This window comes from Molossus molossus, unplaced genomic scaffold (genome assembly GCF_014108415.1).
Source record: "Molossus molossus isolate mMolMol1 unplaced genomic scaffold, mMolMol1.p scaffold_m16_p_10, whole genome shotgun sequence".
Classification (NCBI taxonomy): Eukaryota; Metazoa; Chordata; class Mammalia; order Chiroptera; family Molossidae; genus Molossus; species Molossus molossus.
This window is the reverse complement of record NW_023425345.1, coordinates 60730101-60754283: the sequence shown is the minus strand read 5'-3', so window position 1 is coordinate 60754283 and position 24183 is coordinate 60730101. Positions and strand designations below refer to the sequence as shown.

At 39.6% G+C, this 24183-nt stretch overlaps 1 protein-coding gene across 1 annotated transcript in view; it reads left to right on the top strand.

Moving 5' to 3' along the window:
- The window catches only part of TRHDE (thyrotropin releasing hormone degrading enzyme), a 384097-nt gene that overhangs the window by 174200 nt on the left and 185714 nt on the right, over nt 1–24183 (top strand). The window contains exons 4-5 of the mRNA XM_036252398.1: nt 17069–17223; nt 21478–21591. Coding sequence (XP_036108291.1) covers nt 17069–17223; nt 21478–21591 — 269 coding nt within the window. The remainder of the gene's footprint in view (nt 1–17068; nt 17224–21477; nt 21592–24183) is intronic.

Below are 24183 nucleotides of genomic sequence, written 5' to 3'. Positions count from 1 at the left end.
CACCTAAAGCAGGGATCGTCAACCCTTGCTGCACCCGAGGGCTGTTGAAAGCCTTAGTAAGGAGGCCTAGGGCCCTCCCTCGAACATGACTTCAGACTCTCTGGGAGAAGAACGGGGCATTCAGATTTTTTAAAAGTTTCCCAGGTGACAAAACGGTTAACATTTGAGGTCCTATGTTCTAAACACTCCTTTGTAACTGTGATTCACCCTTTGACTGGTAGCATCAACATCACCTGGGAAATTGTCAGAAATGCAAACTCAGGCTCTACCCTGGATATTCTGGGTCCGAAACTCTGCTCTTGGGGCCTAGAAATCTGTGTTCTAGCCAGCCTCAGGAGGTTCTGATGGCCCTCCAGCTTGAGAACCACAGCGTTCTCACAACTCGCCCTTGGGTCTCTGGCTGTGCACCATTGACAGGTACTTCTGGCATGTTCAAAAACGATTCACCCGAGTAAATATTTATAAATATATATATTTAATGAATTAAATGAAAATAGCACACATGACACTTTAATTAGTTGAATTCTCGGGCACCACATATGCTTGAAGAGAACTTCATGGTTAATGAGAATGGATGTCAATTAATAGTGCAAATACTCTTGATAAATGTCTTTTTTTATGATACGTGAGTGTATCTTTGTTTTTGCCTTATGCTGCAAATGAATGGAGTGAGCAGGGTATAGTGCCTCAGAGCTAGGCCAGACAGCCCAGATTTGGATCCCATCTCTGCTAGTACCAAAGTGGCCTGGGCAGTTCACTTAATATCTGTGAGCCTCAGATCCTCTTCTGCAGAATGGAGCTGTGGATAGGGTCTCTCAAGGACTTGTTAGGATTAACTAAGTTAATACACGTAAGTCACTTAGAAAGTGGACAGTTTGGCTGGGCGGTTAGAGGATTAGCCTGTGAACTGAAGGTCGCAGGGACGATTCCCAGTCAAGGGCATGTACCTGGGTTCTGGGTTTGATCTCTGGGGCCAGTCAGGGTCATGCAGGAGGCAACCAGTCAATGTGTCTCTTGCACATCGATGTTTCTCTCTCTCTCTCCCTTCCTCCCTTCCACTGTATTAAAAACGAAACAAAACAAACAAAAACACCAAAAAACAAACAAACAAAAAAATAAAAAAAATATCTTCAGGTGAAGATTAACAGCAATAAAAACAGTGCCTGGCCCTTAGTGTGCACTTCAAATGTTAGTTCTGCTTACTTGGGACTGCAGAGCTGGTGGTTCTATCATTCACTGGTTGTTTCTGACATCTTTGATTTATTGTATTAACCTCAATCTGTTTTTAGGAATTGTTTTAAGCCACCTATTTAATCTGTAGGCATTGGTTTAGTTAAACTGGGTGCTCCTGCATGACCACACGCCCTGTGTCCGGAGAGGGAACCGAGCAAGGCGGAGCTGGTGTGACTCTCTCCTCAAGGTCCTCGGTAACTGGACCAGGGCAGTGTATCTGTATCAGATAAAACCAAATACCAATAAAAGTTCTCATTTATTTTTGCACTTTCATAGATGTCTTATACAACCCCCAGGGCAAAGCACCCCAGCATGGAAATCTGGCGTCAGACAGTGCTTCTCAAACTCGAATGCCTGTATGAGTTGCTTCAGCATCTCCGTCAAGTGCACGTTCCCATTCAGTAGATCTGGAGCTGGTCCTGAGGTGCTGCTGGCAACCGCAGGAGATAGGAGAACGTACTTGTTAGTTGACAACTGATGAAAAGTGTTAGGGGTCAGGAGGTCAGGAGTAAAACTGCTGAGAAGTCAAAGGTATTGTACTTGTGTAACTCATTTTCAGACCTTGAGGATGATGTTTGAAAAATATTATTAGCTCTTATTACATTGGACCCTGTGAGACAAAACCCACAACTGTGACCCGGTTTTCATACCTCCATCTGCCTGAAGTTACATCTGATGAGATGCAGAGCAGTCTACTTCCAGTATAAATTTAGAATGATAGATGCATAAAACTCAATAAATTCACCAAAATCCAGCTAATTTCAGTCATGTATATGTAGATATATATATACACACAAACGTGTGCACTGTGTGTATATGTGTAACATTAAGTAATGTATACACTTATATTTGTTCAGTATGTATATTTATACAATATAATTTTACAGATGTTATCTAATATAGATTTATATACACACACAAACACACGTTCATATATATATATATATATATATATATACACACACACACACACACACACACACACACACACACATACATAGTTCACTGAGATCCAGAGATGTGGACATAAGTTCCTGAGATAGTTAGCTTTTAGAACATCCCAAACACTTTGCAGTGTTTTATGCCCAGGCTGCAAGCGGGTGAGGCTGTGAGGCCCGCATCCTCCATCTAGGACTGGAATATCCCCAGTGATAGTGCAAAGCATAAGCAGAAACTTCCGTGTTCTCGGACCTGTATATTTTAGTACAGCATTCCGCAGAATACTGGTTTTCATTTTAATAACTGTTCAGACAGGTTCCAAGACATAAGACACAAGTAAAAAATTTGCATAGTGTATTTGGAGGACAAGAAGAAACAGAAATAACGAGAAGGGTGTTACCATTTTCTTCAGGGTAGTCCCCCTGCTGCAAGTGTAGATCAGTTACATGTCGTTTTGAGCTATAGAACTCTCATGCTCTATTAACTGTGGTGTTAGGAAGATGGCTTCTGGCAATTTTCCATCATGTCTATTACCTGAGTATTTACATTAGGAGAAACATTTTTATGATGGGCACACACAAAAAAATCCCCTCTTCTCGGCATTTCCCCATTAGGCGTACAAAATGTTTTCCTTCCTACAAAATATGCTTCAGGAGTATAACTTAGTGGTGCATACACATTATATACTGGAGCTTGGAGAAGCAAAGGGTTCAGTTCAGTCTCTGGCTCATTATTAGTTCTTTTTGTGTTTCATTTCTTGATCTAATGCAAATTGAACTTGGGAATAGTTGAAACACTAGCAATAGGTTTTGAAAGAAATCACTGAAAGAAACTCTTAGAAACACTTATGTACAAGAATTTGGAAAAGGCGATGTATTTATGCTCTCCAAAAGGTATTTATAACAAAGCATCAGGTACCTTTGATAATGAAAGACGTGGTTCTTATTTTGATCAATACTCCCATCTGATCCATAATTCAGCCTGAATGGGACATGGCTTCATATTTCTTCATGTCATTGACTGACTTGATGATATTTCAAAAGGTAAATCTGTGGGTTTGGATTATAAGGAGAGAAAGTCTTTCAGTAATAATTCCAGAACTAAATTGATAAGGTTCTATTTTAGTTCCTTTATAGGCAAATTAGCTCCAAGCTAGTGTCAAAATGTAGTGAAGAAACGCAATGTCACCACGTTTTCTGTTTCTACGATTATGCTATTTTTGAATTCTAGTTTCTTTCCTTTTCTCTCTGCCTTCATTACCCCAAACACCAACCAGAGATTTCCCCAGGAACCTTTAAAATTCATAGCAAATTTTGGTCTCTCCTCTTTATGCTGCTAGCTCTTGAAAATTCATCAATTGTTTAGATGCCACTTAATATCATGTAATACTTTGTACTGCAATAAGAAGTGATAACAAAATCAACAACTATTGAGCTTTAGTGATTTTTTTTCTCAGGGACTTCAACAGGTATTTGATTTGCCTTGAAATTTATACTAGACCGTTTTAAGCTAAGACTCCAACATTTGAATTATATGTTTGCATTTTTTATTGAAATTTATGTGCACCACTCGCACAGTTTATGCTAAGAGGAACTGGCCTTAAGGCACAATGAATCTTAGTTTCCACTTTAGCAAACCCACATAAATAATTTCTTTTAGAGGGAACCACTTTGTAATCAGACTGTCTAAAGTGCATATGAATTTGAAAATGCATTTTACTGACAACTCCAAGTTTCAAGCGTTAAGAATGCTCATTTATAACTAGTACTATTTTCCTACTCTCTTCTGCTGGAAATGTGAATCTGTCAATTAACAGTGTCAAGGACTCTCCAAGCCTGTAAGATGACTCCCAGCTATGCAGCCTGGCGACATAGAAAGACACCTGGGTTCCTTGCTGTGGGATGGACCCACCCCAGCAACTGTTGCTCCTTAAATAGCTGAGAGCCCTAACAGAGTATTGTTTCCCCCTCAGGTCATAGTACTAACACACGTGATATGCTTGGCATTATTGCTCTGTAAAAGGTTTTACAGTTCATATTGAACATGTGTTGAGAATGGTATTGTATGGTAAGCTTGTCTTCCTTGAAAACAATATTTAACTACTTGAGTATCTATCCACGTTTTATAAATATACCTAAGATATTCATAGATGCTATTGACTCTTGCCTTTGTTTTGGGTGGGTTACTGCTCTTGAGTGATGTGATGTACACTCGCTGGCTTTTCCTCTGTCTTATGACAGTGCCTGCTGGTATCCTTCGTGTGTCCTGTTATGTTTGCCACCTCCCTCTGCCTGTTTAAGTCTCAGGCTCCTCAGACGTCTTCTTAACTCTCTTCCATGCTTCTCAATGGTTATAGTCTGCCATATACACACTGATGATTCTTACGTCGGCTTCCCCAGCCCAGACCTCTCCCCAACACATCAGACTTCTATATTCATTTACACACACACACACACACACACACACACACACACACACACATCTTAATGTATATCTCCATTGGAATGTCCCAGAAGCAACTCAAACTCAGCATGTCAAAAAGAAGATATTTTTACTGTATGCTTCAGCCATATTAATCCAATTTTTTAATCCTCACCCCAGGATATGGAGAGAGAGAGAGAGAGAGAGAGAGAGAGAGAGAGAGAGAGAGAGAGAGAGATGATTGATTGCTTTCTATTTGTGCCCCAACCTAGGTATGTGGCCTGGCCAGGAATTGAACCTTCAACCTTTTGGTGTATGGAATGACACTCCAACTCAACCACCTGGCCAGAGCTTCTAGGTTTTGTTTACTGAAAGTACCACACTCTCTTCTACTTGTCTGCACACATGCTTAGCTTGAAATACATTTTCTCTCCAGATAATTCCTATTCACTTATCAGATCTCACAATCAACTTTCTCCGGAAGCCTTTTGGCATTCTTATGTTAAGATTTGGGGCCTCTTTCAATAGCAATAATGATAATATAGTAACATTATAGTAATATATTATAGCATATAATATAGTAATTTGCTGCATATAATTATGCATATTATATAGTAATATGTATAGTAATATAGTACATATAGCAAAATATTACAGTAATAGAGTAATATAATACTGCAATATAACATTTATCACTATAGTAATTGTGATAAAGGTAATGATGATGATGATGAACATAATGATACTCTATTAGTTTCTTATTGATGCTGTAACCAATTTCCACATTTGTTGTGGCTTAAAATAACACAAATTTAATCTCACAGTTATAAAGGTTGGCACTTTGACACTGCTTTCACGAGAGGCTTTAGGAGAGAATCCACACGTTTCCTTGCCTTTCCTGTTTTCTAGAGGCTCCCTCCATTCCTTGGCTCCTGGCCCCTCCATCTTCCAGGCTAGCACTGGCCTCTAGCGTATTTCTCACATTCCATCACTCTGACACTGATTCTTCTGCCTCCTGCAGTGGTTATTATGTTGTTATTATGTTGAGCCCACCTGGATAATCCAGGACAGTCTTCCATTTTAAGGTCAGCTAATTAGCAACGTTAATTTCATTTGCGACCTCACTTCCTCTTTGCCAAGTAATCTAATATATTCGTGGGCTCTGGGAATGAGGGCATGGGTGTCTCTGGAGGGGCATTTTCTGTTTGCCGCAGTAGCTAACAGCCATCGAGAACTCATCATTTTCTCAGTACTGTTCTCAGCACCTCACATATATTAACTCACACAATTATCAAGAACTGTGATGGGTCTGAGGTTTTACTTCACCCTATTTGCAAGCTTGACAAGTTTGTCAATCATTGTTGCATGAATGTTGACAGAAGACAAGAAACTCTTGGATTAGAGACAAAAACTTGATTCCTTTAGCTATAGCTTTAGCCAGAGTATCAGCACTTTTTGTACCAGTTTCCTGAGCCCTAGTTCCCAACTGCAATGCAGAGGTTCAGGGGATACCTGCACATACAATGGATTCCCTTACAGGTGAGGAACCCTGAGCCTGGGGAATCTGATTCTTTTATAAATGATGGTGTGTATTACTGCCCTTCTTGGAGAGGAGGCTATCTTTATTTTTACCATCCAAATATCCTTAAGAAGATAGTCTGGAACAAAGAGCAATCAGGGTCTATACTCACAGGCACACAAAAATGTGAGAGACCCTTGAGAATTGTATTTCAACAACAGCCCTGGTAGTAACCCTGTGAAATAGTTGCAATTATAATCATCTTCATTTTACAGGAAAGAAAAATGAGGGGTATAAATGGTAAGTAATGTGCCCCATTAAGTAGCAGAATTGAGTTTTGAACTAGGCTGCCTGGCTTCAGAGCCCACATTTTTAATCTCTGCTCTGTGCTGCACCCGCTATACCATGCTCTCATCGTAGCACGTACGCTAGACTGCAATTTCCTTCACGTGTGTCCATGATATATATACTTTTTAACTTGTTTGTATCCCCCATTAGTTTTTAAGCTCCAGGAGAGTTTAATGGGACTGTATCTTTATTGTTCAAGGTTTATATATCCGGTGCTCAGATCAGTCTGGCCTGTGTTAGGTAATGAATAAGTATTTCAGGAATGCATGAAAATATATCATAAATGAAACTTTAATAGAGAGGAACCTTTACTTTCAACGTGCATTCTCTTAGATAAAGCAAGTTATTATATAACAAGCATCAGTCAGTTTGGCCTGTCACTGAATGATGGGCACAGGGGTCTATTAGTGTGTTTTCTATGTTTATGCCTAACCAGGTCTATTAAAGCAATGGCCATGAGTTTTGAAAGTAAGACGATGCAACATATGACGATGGGAATTAAAGTAGAGCTGTTTTTAAAAACGAAATGGGTAAGAAAATGACAAATGTTCCTTGTGCATATGGGATAAATCCTTTGGCACAGGATTTCTTTTTCAGGTAAAATGGAAATGAGACAACACGTGAAAATGCTCCTCCTTTGCAATCGACAGTAATCAGTAAGTGTGGAGGAGAAGTTCAGAAATGAGAAAGCAAAACAAAAACACGTTTGAGTGTGTGGCAAGAGGAACAGCAGACACACTGGGCGCGTATTACAATATTGTGGCCTGATGCCAATTCAGGAGAGTTAGAGAACTTAAATGCTAGGCTTGTGTATGCAAATGATACTGATGACAGTTCTGTTATAGACCCAAATGTGTAGTGGAAGCTTGTCTTTTCTGATGGAAAAGTGCCCAAGTAGAAAATTTATCAGGAGAAAAGTGTGTTTTGTTTTAAAGTGTTTTAGGAGTGGTTCACTTTAAAATTTGGTGGAAATGTATCCAGAGATAGGGAGGCTTAAATTCCTCTTTCAGATGAACTTAGAAACAGCCATTGAGAACCTAATCAGTTTATGAGTAAAAAAACAAAACACTTCAGAATATGCATTTAAAGGAAGAAAAAAATTGGCTGCTCTCATGTTAATAAATACCAATAATGGTTGACTTCTAAGAATTGTATCTTATTAATACTGTTAATTTCAATGCAATCTATATTTTGGCTAGCCACACATGGTAACTGTTAGAACAAGCACTTTTATCTTTTTAATTAATTAATTAATTATTATCTTCACCCAAGGATATATATATATTTTCCATGTAGCTTCAGATAGAGTGGGAGGGAGGGAAGAAGGAAGAGAGAGAGAAACATCGATGTGAGATAGACATATTGATTGGTTGCCACCTGCACAACCCCAACCGGGGCTGGGGATGAACTGCAATTTCCTTCACATGTGTCTATGATATATATATACATATATAGTCTGTGTGCTGATGCTCTAACCACTGAGGCAAACTGGCCAGGACAACTTTCATCTTTTTATATTTAAGCATAAATGTATATGTAAACAGTATCTTGAGCAAGTGATAGTCATGGAATAATGAGAATGCATCTTTTTTCTTTTTTTACCTGCTGTACCTTTAAAATGTATTTAGTATCCCTGAATGGTAATATGGGCAAGTACTATGATGTTTTCTCTGCTTTTTTGTTATTGTTGTTAAATCTCACTGAGGATATTTTTTTCATTGATTCTTAGATAGAGCAGAAGGGGAGAGGGAGAGAGAGAGAACATTGATGTGAGAGACACATCAATTGGTTGCCTCCTGAAAGACCCCGACCAGGGCCAGGGACTGAACCTGCCACTCAGGTATGTGCCGTTGACTAAGAATCGCATCTGAGACCCTTTGGTCCCTGGGCTGATGCTCTAACCACTGAGAAAAATGGACCAGGGCTGGTGTTTTCCCTTTTACTCATTTTTAGGTAGGTTCTATGTTGCATTATGTCATAAAATAAAATTTAAATTCAGAAATCAAAGTGCCTAAGGTAACATACTAAACCAACACATCATCTTTGTTCAAAGACAGGACTCCTCCTCTCCCAAGGTAAAGCCTGTGATGCATTCAGTTCCTCAAGGTGGAGATGACCTGGAGAGATCCCAAACAGTGATAACATAGATTTAGCATATTCTGTGCGTAGAGCTAAGTGCTTGACAAGAACCATCTCATTCATTCTTCACAACTACCTGCAGGGGAAGTGTCATTAATATCTCCATTTATCAATTCGGACGTGGAGACTGAGAGTGAACAGATTTTTTTAAGGTCCCACAGCTCATAAGTGTTAGACCTTAGGTTTGTATCCCAGAGAGTGTGGATTTCAGAGCTGTACCTTTTAACTCTTCTGTCCGCTGCCCTCGGCCACAGAGGCCTGAGCAACAGTGCTGGGATGATAACTCGGATCATCCCCGAGGTGCTCTGAGGGCACAGCATGCAGCACAGTGTGGAGGGTGAGATTTACAGGGAGAAGTCAGGCAGGACACAGTAGTTAGAGTTGGGTCAAAAGCCTGGGGAGTTGAGAGCAAGATGGATTTGGCGGGAAGGACCAGGGCGAAGAGTTCGGAATGTGTCTGCATTTGGAGGGAGTGCATCAGAGGGATATTTAGCAGCGGGTGGGGAGGTTGCTCACAGGAGCAGCCGAGCGCTTCAGAGGACAGAGAGCGAAGCTGTGGGAACGGTGACCAGGACTGCAGAACTGAATGACTTTTCTCGGAAGAGGATTGGCGATGGTTACACGTCTGTTTGGTGTGTAGTACCAATCAAAACTAGTTGTAAGCTCTGTTCAGCATGGCTTGTCAACACAAGGCAAACTATTCATTTATTTTGTGATTAATATTTGAATATCAGCCATGTGCTTGGTATTATTTTAGGCACTGGAAATGCTGCAATTGAGATGAAAAATGACCTGCCTTGGAGCTGAAGTTCAGTGGGGTTGGTATTTCGGTTTAGATGTTAACTCCTCAGAGAGGTTTTTCCTGGTCACTCAGTCTGAACTATCCTCATGCCAACCCCACTACACTATACACACCCCTGTGTTATTTCCATCACAGTCCCAATCCCAATCTCATATTATCTTGATTATCTGTTTCTCTGGATATGATTTGGCTTCCTAGCCTACCTATCTCCCTTTAACCTCCGAAGCTGGAATGTGGGCTTGTGAGAGCAGGGTCCCCGTCAGTCTCCCCTGTTAGTACAGAGTGAGGACTCAACAAACCTTGTGACTGACTGACTGGATGAATGAATGAATGAAATATACATATACAAGGAAAATAAGGAAGATTAGTTGTTCCCATGGATTTTTTCCCTCTTGTGAAACCAAAACTTCTAGTATTAGTGTATGTCACTTTAGATTTCCTGAGCGGAAAATCTCACCCTCAACCAGGGACCAGTATTGCTTCACCAGGAAAGCACCAGGTTCTCTGATCACACTCGGGGTTTGGCAGCAGGTCTGTTTTCTGCCCAGGTATCCAGCTTCGTGTCTTCCAGCATTTTATATCCTTTTTCAGGCTCAAGGTTGAAGTCTCGAGTATTGGGTTTCTGATCTTAGCAGGGACTCGCTTAGTAGTCTTAAAATATTTAGATAAACAGATTGCAGATTCAAAGTGGACTGACCGTTTTGGGTGTGGACAACTTGAAGACAGAAACTGGCTGGTGAGGAAGTGTGGGGTCATGCTCCGAAAGTCTGTTCGCTACTTCCATCATGCTTAGAGCGTGGAGCGTGAGCTTGACCATGTGGCAGAGCACATCTGAGTTGGAGGGTCAGACTCTCGTCCGGGGCAGGGCTTGCATGAGCCCACAGCTAGGTCAACGAATGGTATTTAGTGTGACAAATTATGACCTGTGAGCTCAGAATGGGACTGTGGCAGAGGGAGAGGCCTGATATCGCACATGTTTTTGTTGTTGTTTGTTCCTAGTAGATATTTAATAATGTGGAATACATTAGTGTATATTCCTAGTTTCCAAAGTGATATACACCAGAACACTGCCACTCATGCTGGAGACCGGCTTTCTGTTAGTAGGTACTTTGAGTCCTCGTTGGGGGATTCTTTGGACCTTTCCAATGATTTCAATGTTCCTGTTAGCATGGTGTTGTCGGGCTAGCAGACATTTTTCATGGCGACTGATTTTCCCCAGAGTGCCAAAGAGGAGGCTGCTAGGCTTTCTGAATGTTTAAGCCAATGAAAGGGAAGGGGCTGCCCCGGAAGAATGATACCTTGGGCTCTGAACTAACAGTCTACTCCACAGTGCACAGGGATTTCCCTCTGGAGCTCCGAGACGGCTGTCTGGCCTTTGAGTGGCGACAATGACATTGCAATGGTTGAGAACAGTCAAAGAAAAACAGTGGAATGAGTACAAAACAAACAAACACACACCGAAAAAACCCACTGTTGGAAACCCTGGGGGCTTTGATTTTCAAAAGTCAGAGGATGACCAGAAAATAAATGAGAACAAAACAACAACAAAAAGAAAGGCTAAGATGCAGATGGAAAAATGGATATCCTTTTATAATAGCCACGTATGATAACTGTGAGCAGTATCAAAAAAAAAAAAAAAAAGAAAAGAAAAAAGAAAAAAGAACAGAGAGACGTCTCCATGAGATTTTGTGATCTTAGTTATCGAGAGCTGTTTCAACATAGTATTAAAGGTAGAAGGCAAATCATAGTTCATTGAAAGAAGCAAGTAGAGAAAGTCAGATTTTTATGTTAATTTATGTAATCGCATTCACTATAGTATCATATGAATATTTGCTATCTGTCTATGGTTGTTAGGGCAGCACTAATTAATTGGAAGCAGACTAGTATGCATAATTTTATCCAGGATTTTCTTTGAATTTCCAAGTAAATTAGATTCTGAAATATTGGAGTTTTCTTACCTCTGTTTTTATATTAAAGAGCCATGGTTTCTCATTTTAATGGATATAGCCTCATGACAAATTTATTTTGCAAAAATTAAAATAATTTAATTCATTGTGAATAAATCGTATCTTCTTAAAGTTAAGCAAAATAATACTTCAGTTATTGAAGATATTTTTAAAAATAGTTTTATTGCCCAGCTGGTGTGGCTCAGTGGTTGAGCGTCGACCCATGCACCGAGAGGTCGCTGGTTTGATTCCCGGTCAGGGCATGTGCCCAGGTTGTGGGCCCGATCTCCAGTGGGGGAGGTGGCCAGTTGATGTTCTCTCTCACAATGTTTCTATCTTTTTCTCCCTCTCCCTTCCTCTCTCTCTAACATCAATAAAGGAAAAGAAAAATTTTAAAAAATGGTTTCATTGAAATACTATGGCATGTAGTAAACCGCACACACTTAAAGTGTACAATTTGGTGGTTTAAGAGGTGAGCACACCCATGAAATCAGCACCATGACGAGCACACCAGTCACGCTCAAAGCTTTCCTGTTGCTCTCCTCTTAACCCTTTCCATCTTTGTCTGCAGGCACCCACTGTCTACTTTTTGACAATATAGATTAGTTTGCATTTTCTAGAATTATAGAAATGGCATGAATCATACAGTACATATATAGTTTTCTCCTGTTTTACTCATAAAACTTTTTGGGATTCTCCCATGTTGCTGCATGTATCAACAGTTCTTTTTTTTTTTATTGCTTAATAGTATTTTGTTGTATGGGTACACCGCACTTGATCCATTCACCTGCTGATGAACGTGTGATTTATTTCCATTTTTTGGCAATCGGAAGTAAACTTGTTATGAACATTGTGAACATGTCTTTATATGGATATGTACTTCATGCAGGTATTTTTTAAATATACATCTATCATGAGATTCCGTAAGTTATGAAGGTGTAGAGCAGAGAGGCGTAGTTAAAATATCTCTCAATAGTAGTTAGAACAAATCCAAGTTTCTTCGGTGCTTTGGTAAGAGGTTATTAAGTGTGTGTAGCGTTATCTGATTTTTAAGTTGCTCTTTAGTTTTTCCTGCCACCCTCAGCAGGATGGCCCCCTGTACCCACTTCAGTGGTGTCTGTCCGAGGACCTGCCTCTGCTACTGACCTCTCTGGGTTTCACCCTGTTCTCAACGGCTTTTTCTTTTTCTCCCCCAATTAAGTTCACACTTAATATTATTTTATTTTGGTTTCAGGTGACAAGCAGAATGGTTAGACAATCATATACTCTACAAAGTGATCCCTTGATAATTCCAGTACCCACCTGGCACATATATAGTCATTACAATATGGAAGTGTGTTCTAAGAGCGACATCCCTGTGACTATTTTATAACTACTAATTTGTACTTTTTAATCCCTTCACCTTTTTCACTCACTCCAACTCTCTCTCAACCTCTTTTTTTATTTTTTTTTATTTTTTATTTTTTTTATCCTCACCCGAGGATATTTTTCCATTTTTTGTACAGATAGAGTGGGAGGGAGAGAGAGGAAGGGAGAGACAGGCAGAAACATCGACGTGAAGGGACACATCGAGTGGCTGCCACCCACACGACCAACCAGGGCCGGGGACAAACTGCAACCGAAGTACGTGCCCTTAGCGGGAACCGAACCCGGGTCTCTCCAGACCGCAGGCCGACGCTCTAACCGCTGAGCCAAACTGGCCAGGGCTCTCTCAACCTCTTGATCTGAATCTGACTCCATTTGCTGGGGAGTCCTTGTCTGTTACCCAGGCCTGACTTCTGTGTTCTCAGACCTCTGGAAACCACGGTGAAACCAGCTGTCTGCTTAGGTCACCATTCCTGATATTTTGGGGCACCAGCCTTCAACTGCCCCCTCAGCATACCTGCTTACTGCTGGTCAGGCTTATGCTGTCTTGGGACTGCTCCCTGAGTGGACTTACCTCTTAGTCCAGACTCCCCAGCTCTGCATCTGGCCCATGTCTGGAGTCTTCTCTCTGTGCCGTTTGAGTCAGTTCAAATCCCAGCGTGTGGCCAGATTGGCTCACTCAGTCTTGGGGACCGGACTACCCTGGGCTCTCAGAGACCTCCACACACAGGAGTGCCGCTGTCTTGCAACAGGCTTGGTTCCAAAGCATCTTCCTAAATCCACCGGTTCCTGCAAGGGAGTGACACCAGCTATGCTACTGCTGTTGCCACCTGCTGGTGGCAGGCAGAGCTGACACAATGCTGTTCTGTCTCCTCATTTGTTCATATTTAGGGAAGGTTTCCACTGAAAATCTTAAGTAGAAGAATGTCTGTGTGTGCACTTGCAATTTGCACTAATGCTCAACCTACATTCTTCGTTATGCGCATCAGCTGACTGACCTTCTTTCTGCTTTTCTCGTTTTTACCGTAGGGCCCTCGCATTCGCTGTCCCCTTTTAGAACACACTTCCACAGATCTTTAAACAGCTGGCTTCTACCATTGCTTACATCTCAGGTGAAACGGGATTACCTTAGAGAGGCCTTTCTTGACGATGCTATACCCACCTTAACCCACCTGTCAACTACTGTCTCACTCATTTCTATTTTCTTGGTAGCATTTATCATTTACTACATTTCTTTCATTCATTTATTACTTATTAATTGACCTCCCTCTCCTACACACACCCACATATGAATATAATTGCCATGAGAGAATGGTGCAAGGAGCTTGAACAATGCTTATATTGAGCAAAGGAGATACTCAATATACACTTGTATAAGTAAATACATGTGGTACCATTGTCTACCTGTTGAAATCTCATTTAACTTTTCAAGTCCAACTCAAATACGATCTCTTTAAAGAACCTCTTCAACCAGATTTATTTTCTCTCCTGTTCACAGCACATTTTAGTCTTTATTTCTTGTGTTAAGCTTTCATGTTCTCATTCTTTGTTTACAATGTCGTGGATACAAGGACCATCCCAGACTTATTTTAATATACATTTCAAACATAAGGGCAGCAAATACTGAGATGTTTGTTAAAGTCATAAATAAAATCAACCATATGGTAAGACCATTAATGATTTTATTCTTTTTCTTATTATAAAACATTTAAGGCATACAGAAAAGAATTAATAATATTATAAATAATGCTCATGTGCCCATCTCCTGCTCTAAAAATTTAATATTGAGGACACATTAGAAATGCCTTGTGTGTGATATTGTGATTTATAAGAAATATATAGATGACCAAATGCATATTTCTCATATACATTTCTTTTCATGGTTCCTGGCTCACAGCTTTAAAACCCTTGGAATTTTCTAAATGCTTACAGTCTTTTGTTATGTTAATGAAGCAATTTTTAAAATTCAGCTATGGTTGGGCCCGATTGTCAGGGGGATCAACCTTTCAGTTAGGGAGCTGGGACTGTCAGTCCCACCCCCTGACCTCCTGGGAGAAGAAAGGGGCTGGAAGTTGTCAGTGGCCAATGATTGAATCAATCATGCCTGTGCAATGAAGCCTCCATAAAAACCCAAAAGACAAGGTTGAGAGAGAGCTTCTGGGTGGGTCAGCACCTGGAGGTGTGGGGAGGGTGTTGGGTCTGGAGAGGACACGGAAGCGCTAGGCCCCTCCCAGGACCTGGCCCTGTGCATCTCCTCCAGCTGGTTGTTCCTGAGTTATATTCTTAAACAATAAACTGGTGATCTAGTAAGTTAAATGTTTCTCTGAGTCCTGAAAGTGACTGTAGTAAATAAATCAAACCCAAGAGGAGGTCACAGGAACCTTTGATTTATAGCGTCTGTCAGAACTACAGGTAACAACTGGGTTTGTGACTGGCATCTAATGTTGTAGGGTGTGTGCTGGGGGCAAGAACGAACCCCTTAGCCTTGGAATCTGAGTCTGTCCTTGGGTGGATGGGTAGACAGTGTCAACACGGAGCTGGATTCTCAGATACCCAGCCGGTGCCCAGGAATCGCTTTTTGGTGGTAATGCAAAACCCCTTTCCTGCTTCCAAGTTGAAATTGGGTCTAGGAACTACAAGCTCATCTTTCCTCTTTTCCTCCTCCTCCTCTCTTTCCTGAAGACATCATGATCCTGAATTTGATCTGTACCATTAGAATCTGTGTGTGATTGTATGCGCGCTATCTTACTGCCATCTGTCCCAGTGTGTGTGTGCGCCTGTGTGAGTATTCATTTGCAACATGTGGTATTACTCTGCTTGTTTTCATGTAGTATATGGTGAGGGTCATTTTATATCTTAATCGTTCCCTCAACATTGTGTTTTCAGATTACCCACGTTGGCACATGTCGTGTTAGAATCTGGTAATGAGAGCGTCCATGCTGATTGCTGTATAGTACTCCTTTATCTATCCATCTCTCAGTTTCCTTGCCCATTATCTTCATGAACAGCATTTACTTTTCTATTTCCTCTCTTACAGAAATACTGCAAAATATTCTGCACCATTTATTTTCTTGGCCTCCTAGGGAGTTACTCCAGGGTTTGTTTATATTGGGAAGTGTAACTTCTGGGTCAGAGACTCTAAACATGATGTCATGGTGATTAAGAACAAGGCTCTGAGCCAGGCCGCCTGGGTGTGAATTCCTCCTCCCCCACTTGGTGCCTTTTTCAGGAAGCAATGCACACCAGCCCTTTTCAGCTCTTCTCATGAGTAGGCAAGTCCCACCTCAACCCCTGGCATCAAGCACTCCACTTGGCTTACGTGTCTTTGGCCGTGGTACATCCTGCTGGGACCCAGTCCTACTGCCCGCTTCTGGAGCCAGAACCCAGCAGGCCTGGGGCTTCACATGCAATCACTGCTTTGCATTTTGTACCATCTCTGGTCCACCGAGAGGTTCATTTTGGAGCCTGCAGATATTTTTGAGTTTTCCCTTTTAATATTTTATGTATCATCCCTATGTGTGTGGGGCAGAGGGAGAATATCAAAACATGAACTTATTGTCACCCTCATCAGAAGTTGATAATAACTCTATGACCTTTTAAAATAACCACAAATCTTAGAATCATCTAATCATAGGTTTTTGGAGCTGGAAGGGATTTTTGAGATAATGAAGGCCAATAACCGTGTTTAATAGGGGAGGGAATTGTGGTTTTGAGAAATTAAGTGATTTATTGATGTCATATCTCTAGTTAAGGGTGGAGGCAAGACCAGAACCGAAGCCCGAGGGTTCCCTCAACAGTCCTTTGGCCACTACATTCACTGTCATAGTTGTCTCTATATTTGCATGTCACATTTTTATTCCTAGCGGAACTCAAAATAAATTAAAATTTAAAAATTCAGAAAAATGACTTTGCATTTTTAACCTGATAGAACATGTTCTCTTTTGAAAAAGTATCGAGGTGAGAGTAAGAGTGTGATATCCACTGCACTGAACTGAATATATTTTCCGTAGAAGCCACCGTGTCTTCCGACTATAGATTCCTGCTGCATTCGGTTTCCTTGACTTTTTGAGACTTATAAGGATGGGCCCATCAATAATGGTGCTGATACTCCATTCTCCTACTGTATTGGGTCTGAAAATGAACCGTGATGAATGGACATGGCCAGTGTGTACAGTGATAGCCTATATTTCTGCTGTCATGTAGAACTGGCAGGTAGTTTAATTCAGGGGAAAAAAAATGACTAAGAAAGAGCAAGCATTCCTCCTAAATGAGGATTTCTTGACTTTTTTTTAGGATATGATTTTAGAATCTGGTATGTTTGTTAAAGCCTCTGGAATTGTTTTATTCTATTTCTAGATCTTTTAGCTGTGCCTAAGCATCCGTATGCTGCTATGGAGAACTGGGGACTAAGTATTTTTGTGGAACAGAGAATACTGCTGGATCCCAGTGTGTCATCTATTTCTTATTTGCTGGATGTCACCATGGTCATTGTTCATGAGATATGTCACCAGGTATGAGAAAAAGGATCAGGTGTAAGTATAATTGCAAACTGTTGAGAATGTAGAATGATTTCACATACCGAGATTAGGAGCTAAGTTATTACCCTCCCAATTAAGTTTTAATTATAGATAGAGCCCTGTGTCGTTCTTTCTGGAAGATCTGTCGTTTTTCTCAGGTGACACATGAACAAAAGCAAATACATGGATCATAGTGAATAAGCAACTGTCATTCAGTTTAGTGGAGGGATGAGATGGCACGGCAGCCTCTTTGGAGACCCTATCCCATCACTATTCCTTGTCACCCTCGATTTATTTTCTTGTGATTATTGGCGTGCATGTATGGTAAGTGCGGTGATGGCGATGATTTATTGCATTGCTGCAAGATGCAGCGGAGTTTTGTGTACGTGTCAAAATTTGCTTTTGCGGAAATCAATTTGTTATTCCCATTTTCCCATCACACAGACACTTAGGAAGTCTTTCACTAACTCGACCATAGACGCTTTGTTCTCCAATGATTGATAATTTTTTGTCTTGGCATGTGTAGAAATTCATATGTAAATTAGCCAACTTTGTAGCGAAGCTAAGATAAAGTTAATTTCATTTTGATTTTATGCGCTTTCTTACAATGAGTGGAAGGTATTACAGAAGCTTTGCAATGCTTATTCGAATCTTGATTCTAATGAGAGAAAAAATAAACCCGCTGAAAATAAATGCTCATGCTAATAGAAAGCAATCCCGGTCCTGGTTATGGTAACTATGGATAATTCTTCAGTGAAAACATCAGAAATCTCATATTTATGACTCCAGTTTGTTATAAACCCAAAGCCCTTTTTAAAAGCTAGCCGAACTTCAGAAGGAGTGATGTGGAAAATGCTGTCAGTTAAAGAAGGTGAACTGCTAAATGCTAATGCATGAATACTGACTTCATGATAAATTGGTCCAGGCCATACGACCATTTACCTAAATGTCAGCCTTTTGCAGGGAACCTGTAAGATGTTTGTACCTGTCATGCTGGCCAGGTTGGACATGTGTTCCTTGCTTCAGAAACTGAAAGGGATCCATTGCAGAGATAACCAGGGCTCCTCTACCTGTTAATAGAAGAGTTTCCAGCTAAAAATACCATTTTTTTGAGGCAAAAGCAGTTTTTTCTTCAGACTTTCCTAGAAACAAGTTGCATGAACAGTCCTGTTGAAGTAAGAGTACCTTAGTAATGTTATCATTGTTCCTGGAGCTAATTTGTTCTTTATTCTAAGTTACTTTCTTTTATAGCTTGGTAATTAATGCTAGGCTACTTCTAGGAGGGAATGAACCTGATGTGAAGAGAAACAATTTTCACTCTCAGCACCAAATTGTTTTCTACGTTACCCTCTCTTCCCACCTATTTATTGTCATAATTCTTTTTCTTTTATATTATAAGATTGTTGTGTTTATTGAAGGAATAATATATGTCAAGTGCTCAGCACAGAACTTGATAAGTAGTAAGTACTTAATGAATCATAGTAAATGATTATTAGCTCCAAATAAGTCACAGCAAAGTATCCCAGAGATGTGTAAATATGAGTGTTCTTCCCACCCAGGAGCAGAGGGATGAAAGATGCCCAGCTCTGTCTTATTGATATGAATCTCCCCCCCCACCCCACGCCTATGAAAGCCTCTAGTGAGGGGCAGGCTCCCCTGTGGCTCCTCCCCATCCACAGGAGGTTAGGACAGAGCCTTGCTCAGAGGTGCCAGGCTTCCCGTTTCTGTTTGCATTGATCAAGAACCTTCTTCTGAAAAAAAAAAAAGGGTGGGTGGGGGGCGTTTGTAATACTTTCAACAACAACAAAAAGAACCTTCTGGTGTCAGTCAGGGCAAATAGCATCAGGGAACAAAGTTGTTTACCTTCCTCGCAGCCTCGCAGATCACCTTTGTCACCTGGGTCTCATCTTCAGACCAATCCACCTCTCCCTTAGAGAGGTCACTATGCAGCCCTCTCTGACAACCCCTGAACCTTGCCGCTCTGACTTCTGAATTCAGGAATCTGTCATCTCAGCCATGTCACTGAGCAGCTGCGAGTTCCTAACCTCTTCTGTGTCTCAGTTTCCTGTGTAAAATGGGGCTAATAATAGTATCTACGGTTTAGGACTATTGAGAGGACTAAGAGAGTTTTTCCAGCAAAGCACTTAGAATACCAGTAGTCATATGGTACATGCTCCCTAATAATTAGTAAGAATACTAATTATTATGATTTGCCTCCACTCCTGCTGAAGCAAATTTCCTGTAGCTTCGTCTTCTTTTCTGAATGTTCCCTTCTCTTCAGCTACTAGGTGGGCCTGGCTGGCCCCTGACGCTTCTTTCTCATTTCTGGAGTATCTGAGGACCTGGATGGAGGAAGAGTAAATCCGCTCTTGCCCCCATCCCTTTTTGCTGTTTCCAATGCACTGTCCTCTTTATTCAGAAGCCTCCAGTCTCTCTGAAGTTCACATTCCAGCCATTTACCCCACTTCCCCCTGGACCTGCTGTTCCCCACATGAATGCAGACCACACGCCTCTTCTGCTTAGAGCTCCTGTGGCGTGTTGTCCCAGTGTTTAAGACAAGCTTTCAATTTTAAAGCAGAAACATGCGTTTTGATTAAGAATAAAAATAATTTCAATATTATTTATTTTGTGGTCATGAACATCGAGTCATTTCATTTGTATTTCAGTTAGAGATCTTCTTGAGTGATTATTTTATATCAATTAATGTTATTTTATTTATTTTTTTAACTTTACTTTTACTGTTGACATTATTACTCCCTTCCCCCCACCCCTTTGCCCACCTCCACCCAGACCTCACCCTCCCGTCCCTCTGGCTCTCACCACACTGTTGTCTGTGTCCATGGGTCATGCAAGTGTTTTTTGGCTAATCCCTTCACTTTCTTTCATCCCGTCTCCTCTTCCCCACTTCCCTCTGACAGCTGTTCCATGTGTCCATGCCTCTGTTTCTATTTTGTTCATCAGTTTATTTTGTTCATCAGTTTACTTTGTTCATTAGATTCTGCGTAGTTTTAATATTGAAATGCTCAGCCACCAAGCTCTTTACTGTAGCTCTTGAAGCTGTACATGATTTGACACTTGGCCACCATTTCCTTCTGTTTCTTAAATAACTCATTCCCACTTGGAATGTTTACATTACGGGTTGCTTAGATCTGTATGGCCTCCAATTCCCAAGGCTTTCTCATAGCCGGCTCCCTCTTTCCATTGAAGTCAGAGCTGAAACGTCACCTGCTTAGAGAGAAGGTTTTGCTTTTACAATCTAAGACAATCCCTTTCCCATTCCTATCACACTTTATTAGGATTTGAAATTGTGCTGTTCATTTGCTTATTTATTTTTATCTCACCTCATTCCCCCTGCCTCCACAATAAGGTGTCAGCTGCATGAGAACAGACATTATCTGACTTTTCATCATGAAATCTCAGCTCTATAGGATGGCTCCTGGAATATAGTGTATTTTTTTTTCTTTAATAAAAAGAAATTCTTTTAGACTTTTACTGAACTTAAACAATGTTTTCAGAGTAAGGCATCATGAGCTAGTCAAAACACCAATTAAAAATACAACATGTTTTTTATTAAAAGGATCTTAGGTATTTCTTTGGCTTAACACATCATTATCATAGAATCATGGAGAGAGGCAGGTGTGTGTGTAGCATCTTAAAAACCCTTTGTTCTTCGAGTCAACCCATGTTTTTACCTGAATTGCCTCTGCCTCTTGAAGGCGAGGCTTCAACGCCTGCTGTGGTGTTGCTCTCTGCCTCTCCAGGCAGTAATGTCCATCTTCGGCCCTCAGTCTGTTGGAGGGTCTCCTGAATTTTCAGAAGACATCCACCAACCCCAGTTTTCATCCATTAGTCTTGATTTGTTTCTTGTAGGACCACAAGGCACAAGCCTTTTTATTTTTTACATTCGAGGTCTTCAAATATCTGAAGACAACTGTGATCAGCTTTTTTCTTCTGAGTCTCTTCTTCTACAGGATAAGTGTGTGTGTGTGTGTGTGTGTGTGTGTGTGTGTGTGAGTTCTTCAGTTATTTTAGTTTTGTTCTTCTCTGAATACATTTATATAAAAAACTAGTGTTATCCAAGTAGTTGAATAAATCAATAGTCTTACCACAACACATTTTAAGATCCCCAAATCAATTGAAGAATAAATTCCAGTTATGATAATCATACTTGAATACATTTAATTTTAGGTAAAATAATTCAGGGATAGGTTTGATTTCATCTGATACCCATTCATTTTGTCACTGCAGTGGTTTGGTGACCTTGTGACTCCTGTGTGGTGGGAAGATGTGTGGCTGAAAGAAGGTTTTGCTCACTACTTTGAATTTGTCGGTACAGACTACCTCTACCCTGGCTGGAACATGGTACGTATGCTTTTCTTTAATTGTTTACAACTCCCAGTGAAAGATTGCTCTGGTGTTACACTGGGCTTTTTTTTTAAAGCCACTGAGGATAACTTAAAATACCTACTGATGCATGAAAAAAACATAGATGTCCAATAAAGATGCCCAATAAAGTAACCAGAATTTGATATTTGAAATATTAATTTGTACATTAAAATAGTATTCCCAAAGAGTTCTCTTTTATTTATTAAAACTCAAGAATTTGATTGGTTATATGTTGATTTCAAAATGCTACAACTTTTTAAATGAGACATATTTTAGGTTTATTTCAGTAGTATATAACAAAGACAAACTATTCTTCAAATATAGAATGTAACAGTAATTAATAAGTAATATTTTGAGTGAATAGAACATTTCAATATAGTATAATTCTTTTGATGACTTTGTAATCCAAGGGGTGTTTTTTGTAATGGTGAGTATAAAGTATTTTATCACAGGTATAAAGTATTTTATCATAGGTAGCTGAATGAGCTTAAAAAAAAAAGTACCTATATGAGTAACATGTCATTTGTAATAAGGACATGTTTTAATATTAAAATATAATGAAATTATAAATCAGTAATAATCCACAGCATAATGAAAATTAAATTTTAAAGAAAGTTGGCAGAAAGTCATCTAAAAACCAAAAGATATTTTGGAAATGTTTCAATATCCTTAAACATTTAAGTTTCAAATTTTACATTTGTTAAAGGTACTTAAATAATAATATTGCATAGTATTGGTGATTTTTCTTCAAAGTTCTTTAAAGGTATTTTTAATTAGTTTCAATACCATAATAAAACAATTCTCATAAGACTTTTAAAACTATTAAATATACATACATACCTAGATATACAAGTCTGAGTAAAATTATTTTATATTTTGTACAAATAAACCATGTTGCCTTTATAAAATGTGGAAAAAACTGCATGAACATAATTAAAACATATCAATATAGTATATGACATTGTGACATATTTTCTATGAGATATGCCAGATTACAAATTTTGCTCAATAGGATCTGGCTGAATTTATGGTAGAGAAGTTACACACTGACATACAGATATCTTCAGATTTCACCTTGGTTTAAATCTTCTTCATATCATGCTTGTAATCGTGACAGATAATTAGAAAAATTAATTAGAAAAATAATTAGAAAAATCAGTTATTAGAAAGATAGAAAAAGAAAATAAGTAAAAAATCAGTTAATTAGAAAAATAAGTTATTATAAATAATTTACACATCAAAAAGAGTGGTATAAAATAAATATATGTACATGGGTGAAAACTGACAGCTTTTGATGGCTTCATCAGGGCAATGTAACCTAGGTCTCAGTGTCCTTATACTGCATTTTTTCTTTGAATACTTTTTTGTATTCCATCATCATTTGTATCAGTTAAGTTATAAACGCAGGCCTCCTGGAGGACATTTTTGTAAGTGGTATTGAGAATGAGTACATCTGAGACTTTGTTCTGAACAGAATACAGAGCATGCACTGGAAGTATTAAAACCATGGGGTAGTAAAACATAAGATTTTATCTTTTGTAAATTCACATTTTGTAATTAACAAATGGTAATTAATGATGGCACAAGTACAGAGAAGGCTCACCCTATCAAACTAAGAAATGAAAGACGAAACTCCACCACAATTAATTAGGCAATAAGGAGGAGGAACAGGTCTTCTTCAGATGTCTCTTATTATGTAAAGATTAATAAATACTTCCGATCTTTGACTGCTTTTGCTTTTTAATAGCTTTCTTTATTTAGTTTGTAGAGTACCTCAATAGACTCAATTTATAAAGCCTATAAGCTGAAACTCTAAATAAATTGCTCCTCCATATATCATTACTATCTTCTTTGCAAACAAAAATTTAAGAATAAGTTAGCCATATAAATAAAAGAGGGTGTTAAGTGACTTTAAGGCTGAGCCAGCACTATTTTTCATAATGGCATCAGCAAAAGAGTGAAAGAAATACTAGGAAGAACAGGAGAGATGGCTGTGTCAGCAGTGACTAATACTGGTGTGATATGCACAAAAGCTTACCGAGGAGTGCATGACTTGGGTTCCACCAGAGCTTAACCCAAAATAGGAAAACCAGAAGTCAGGCTCACGTCAGGAGTAAAGAAATGCAGGAAGCTGACCTCTTTTGCCTCTAATCTCAAAAACTGTGCTTTTATCTTTTTTAGACACGAAGACTCAAGCACTGAAATCCAATTTCAGTGCTCCAGGGAGATTATTATTAAAATCTGCCTTCAGTGGAAGAGCAATAAAGAAGCCCAGAATTACACAGATTGTTTAGGAAGCTCTTGTACTCATTTAGGCCAGTCTACTTGTTTAGGCTGCTTACCTATTAGTAATAACTTAGGTTCTATGTGTGTGACTGAGTGTTTTCAGAGCCAGTTTCAGATACAGAAGTGATTAGTTTTTACTTTAGGAACATCACATAGAATAAAAACTGTTATGATAGTTTTGTTATTCAAAAAACAAATCAAGTTTACCATTTTATAGATATGGGCCTTTACAGGTAGTATGGTATGAGGTCAGGGGAATGGATTGGAAAGAAGAAATTCAGA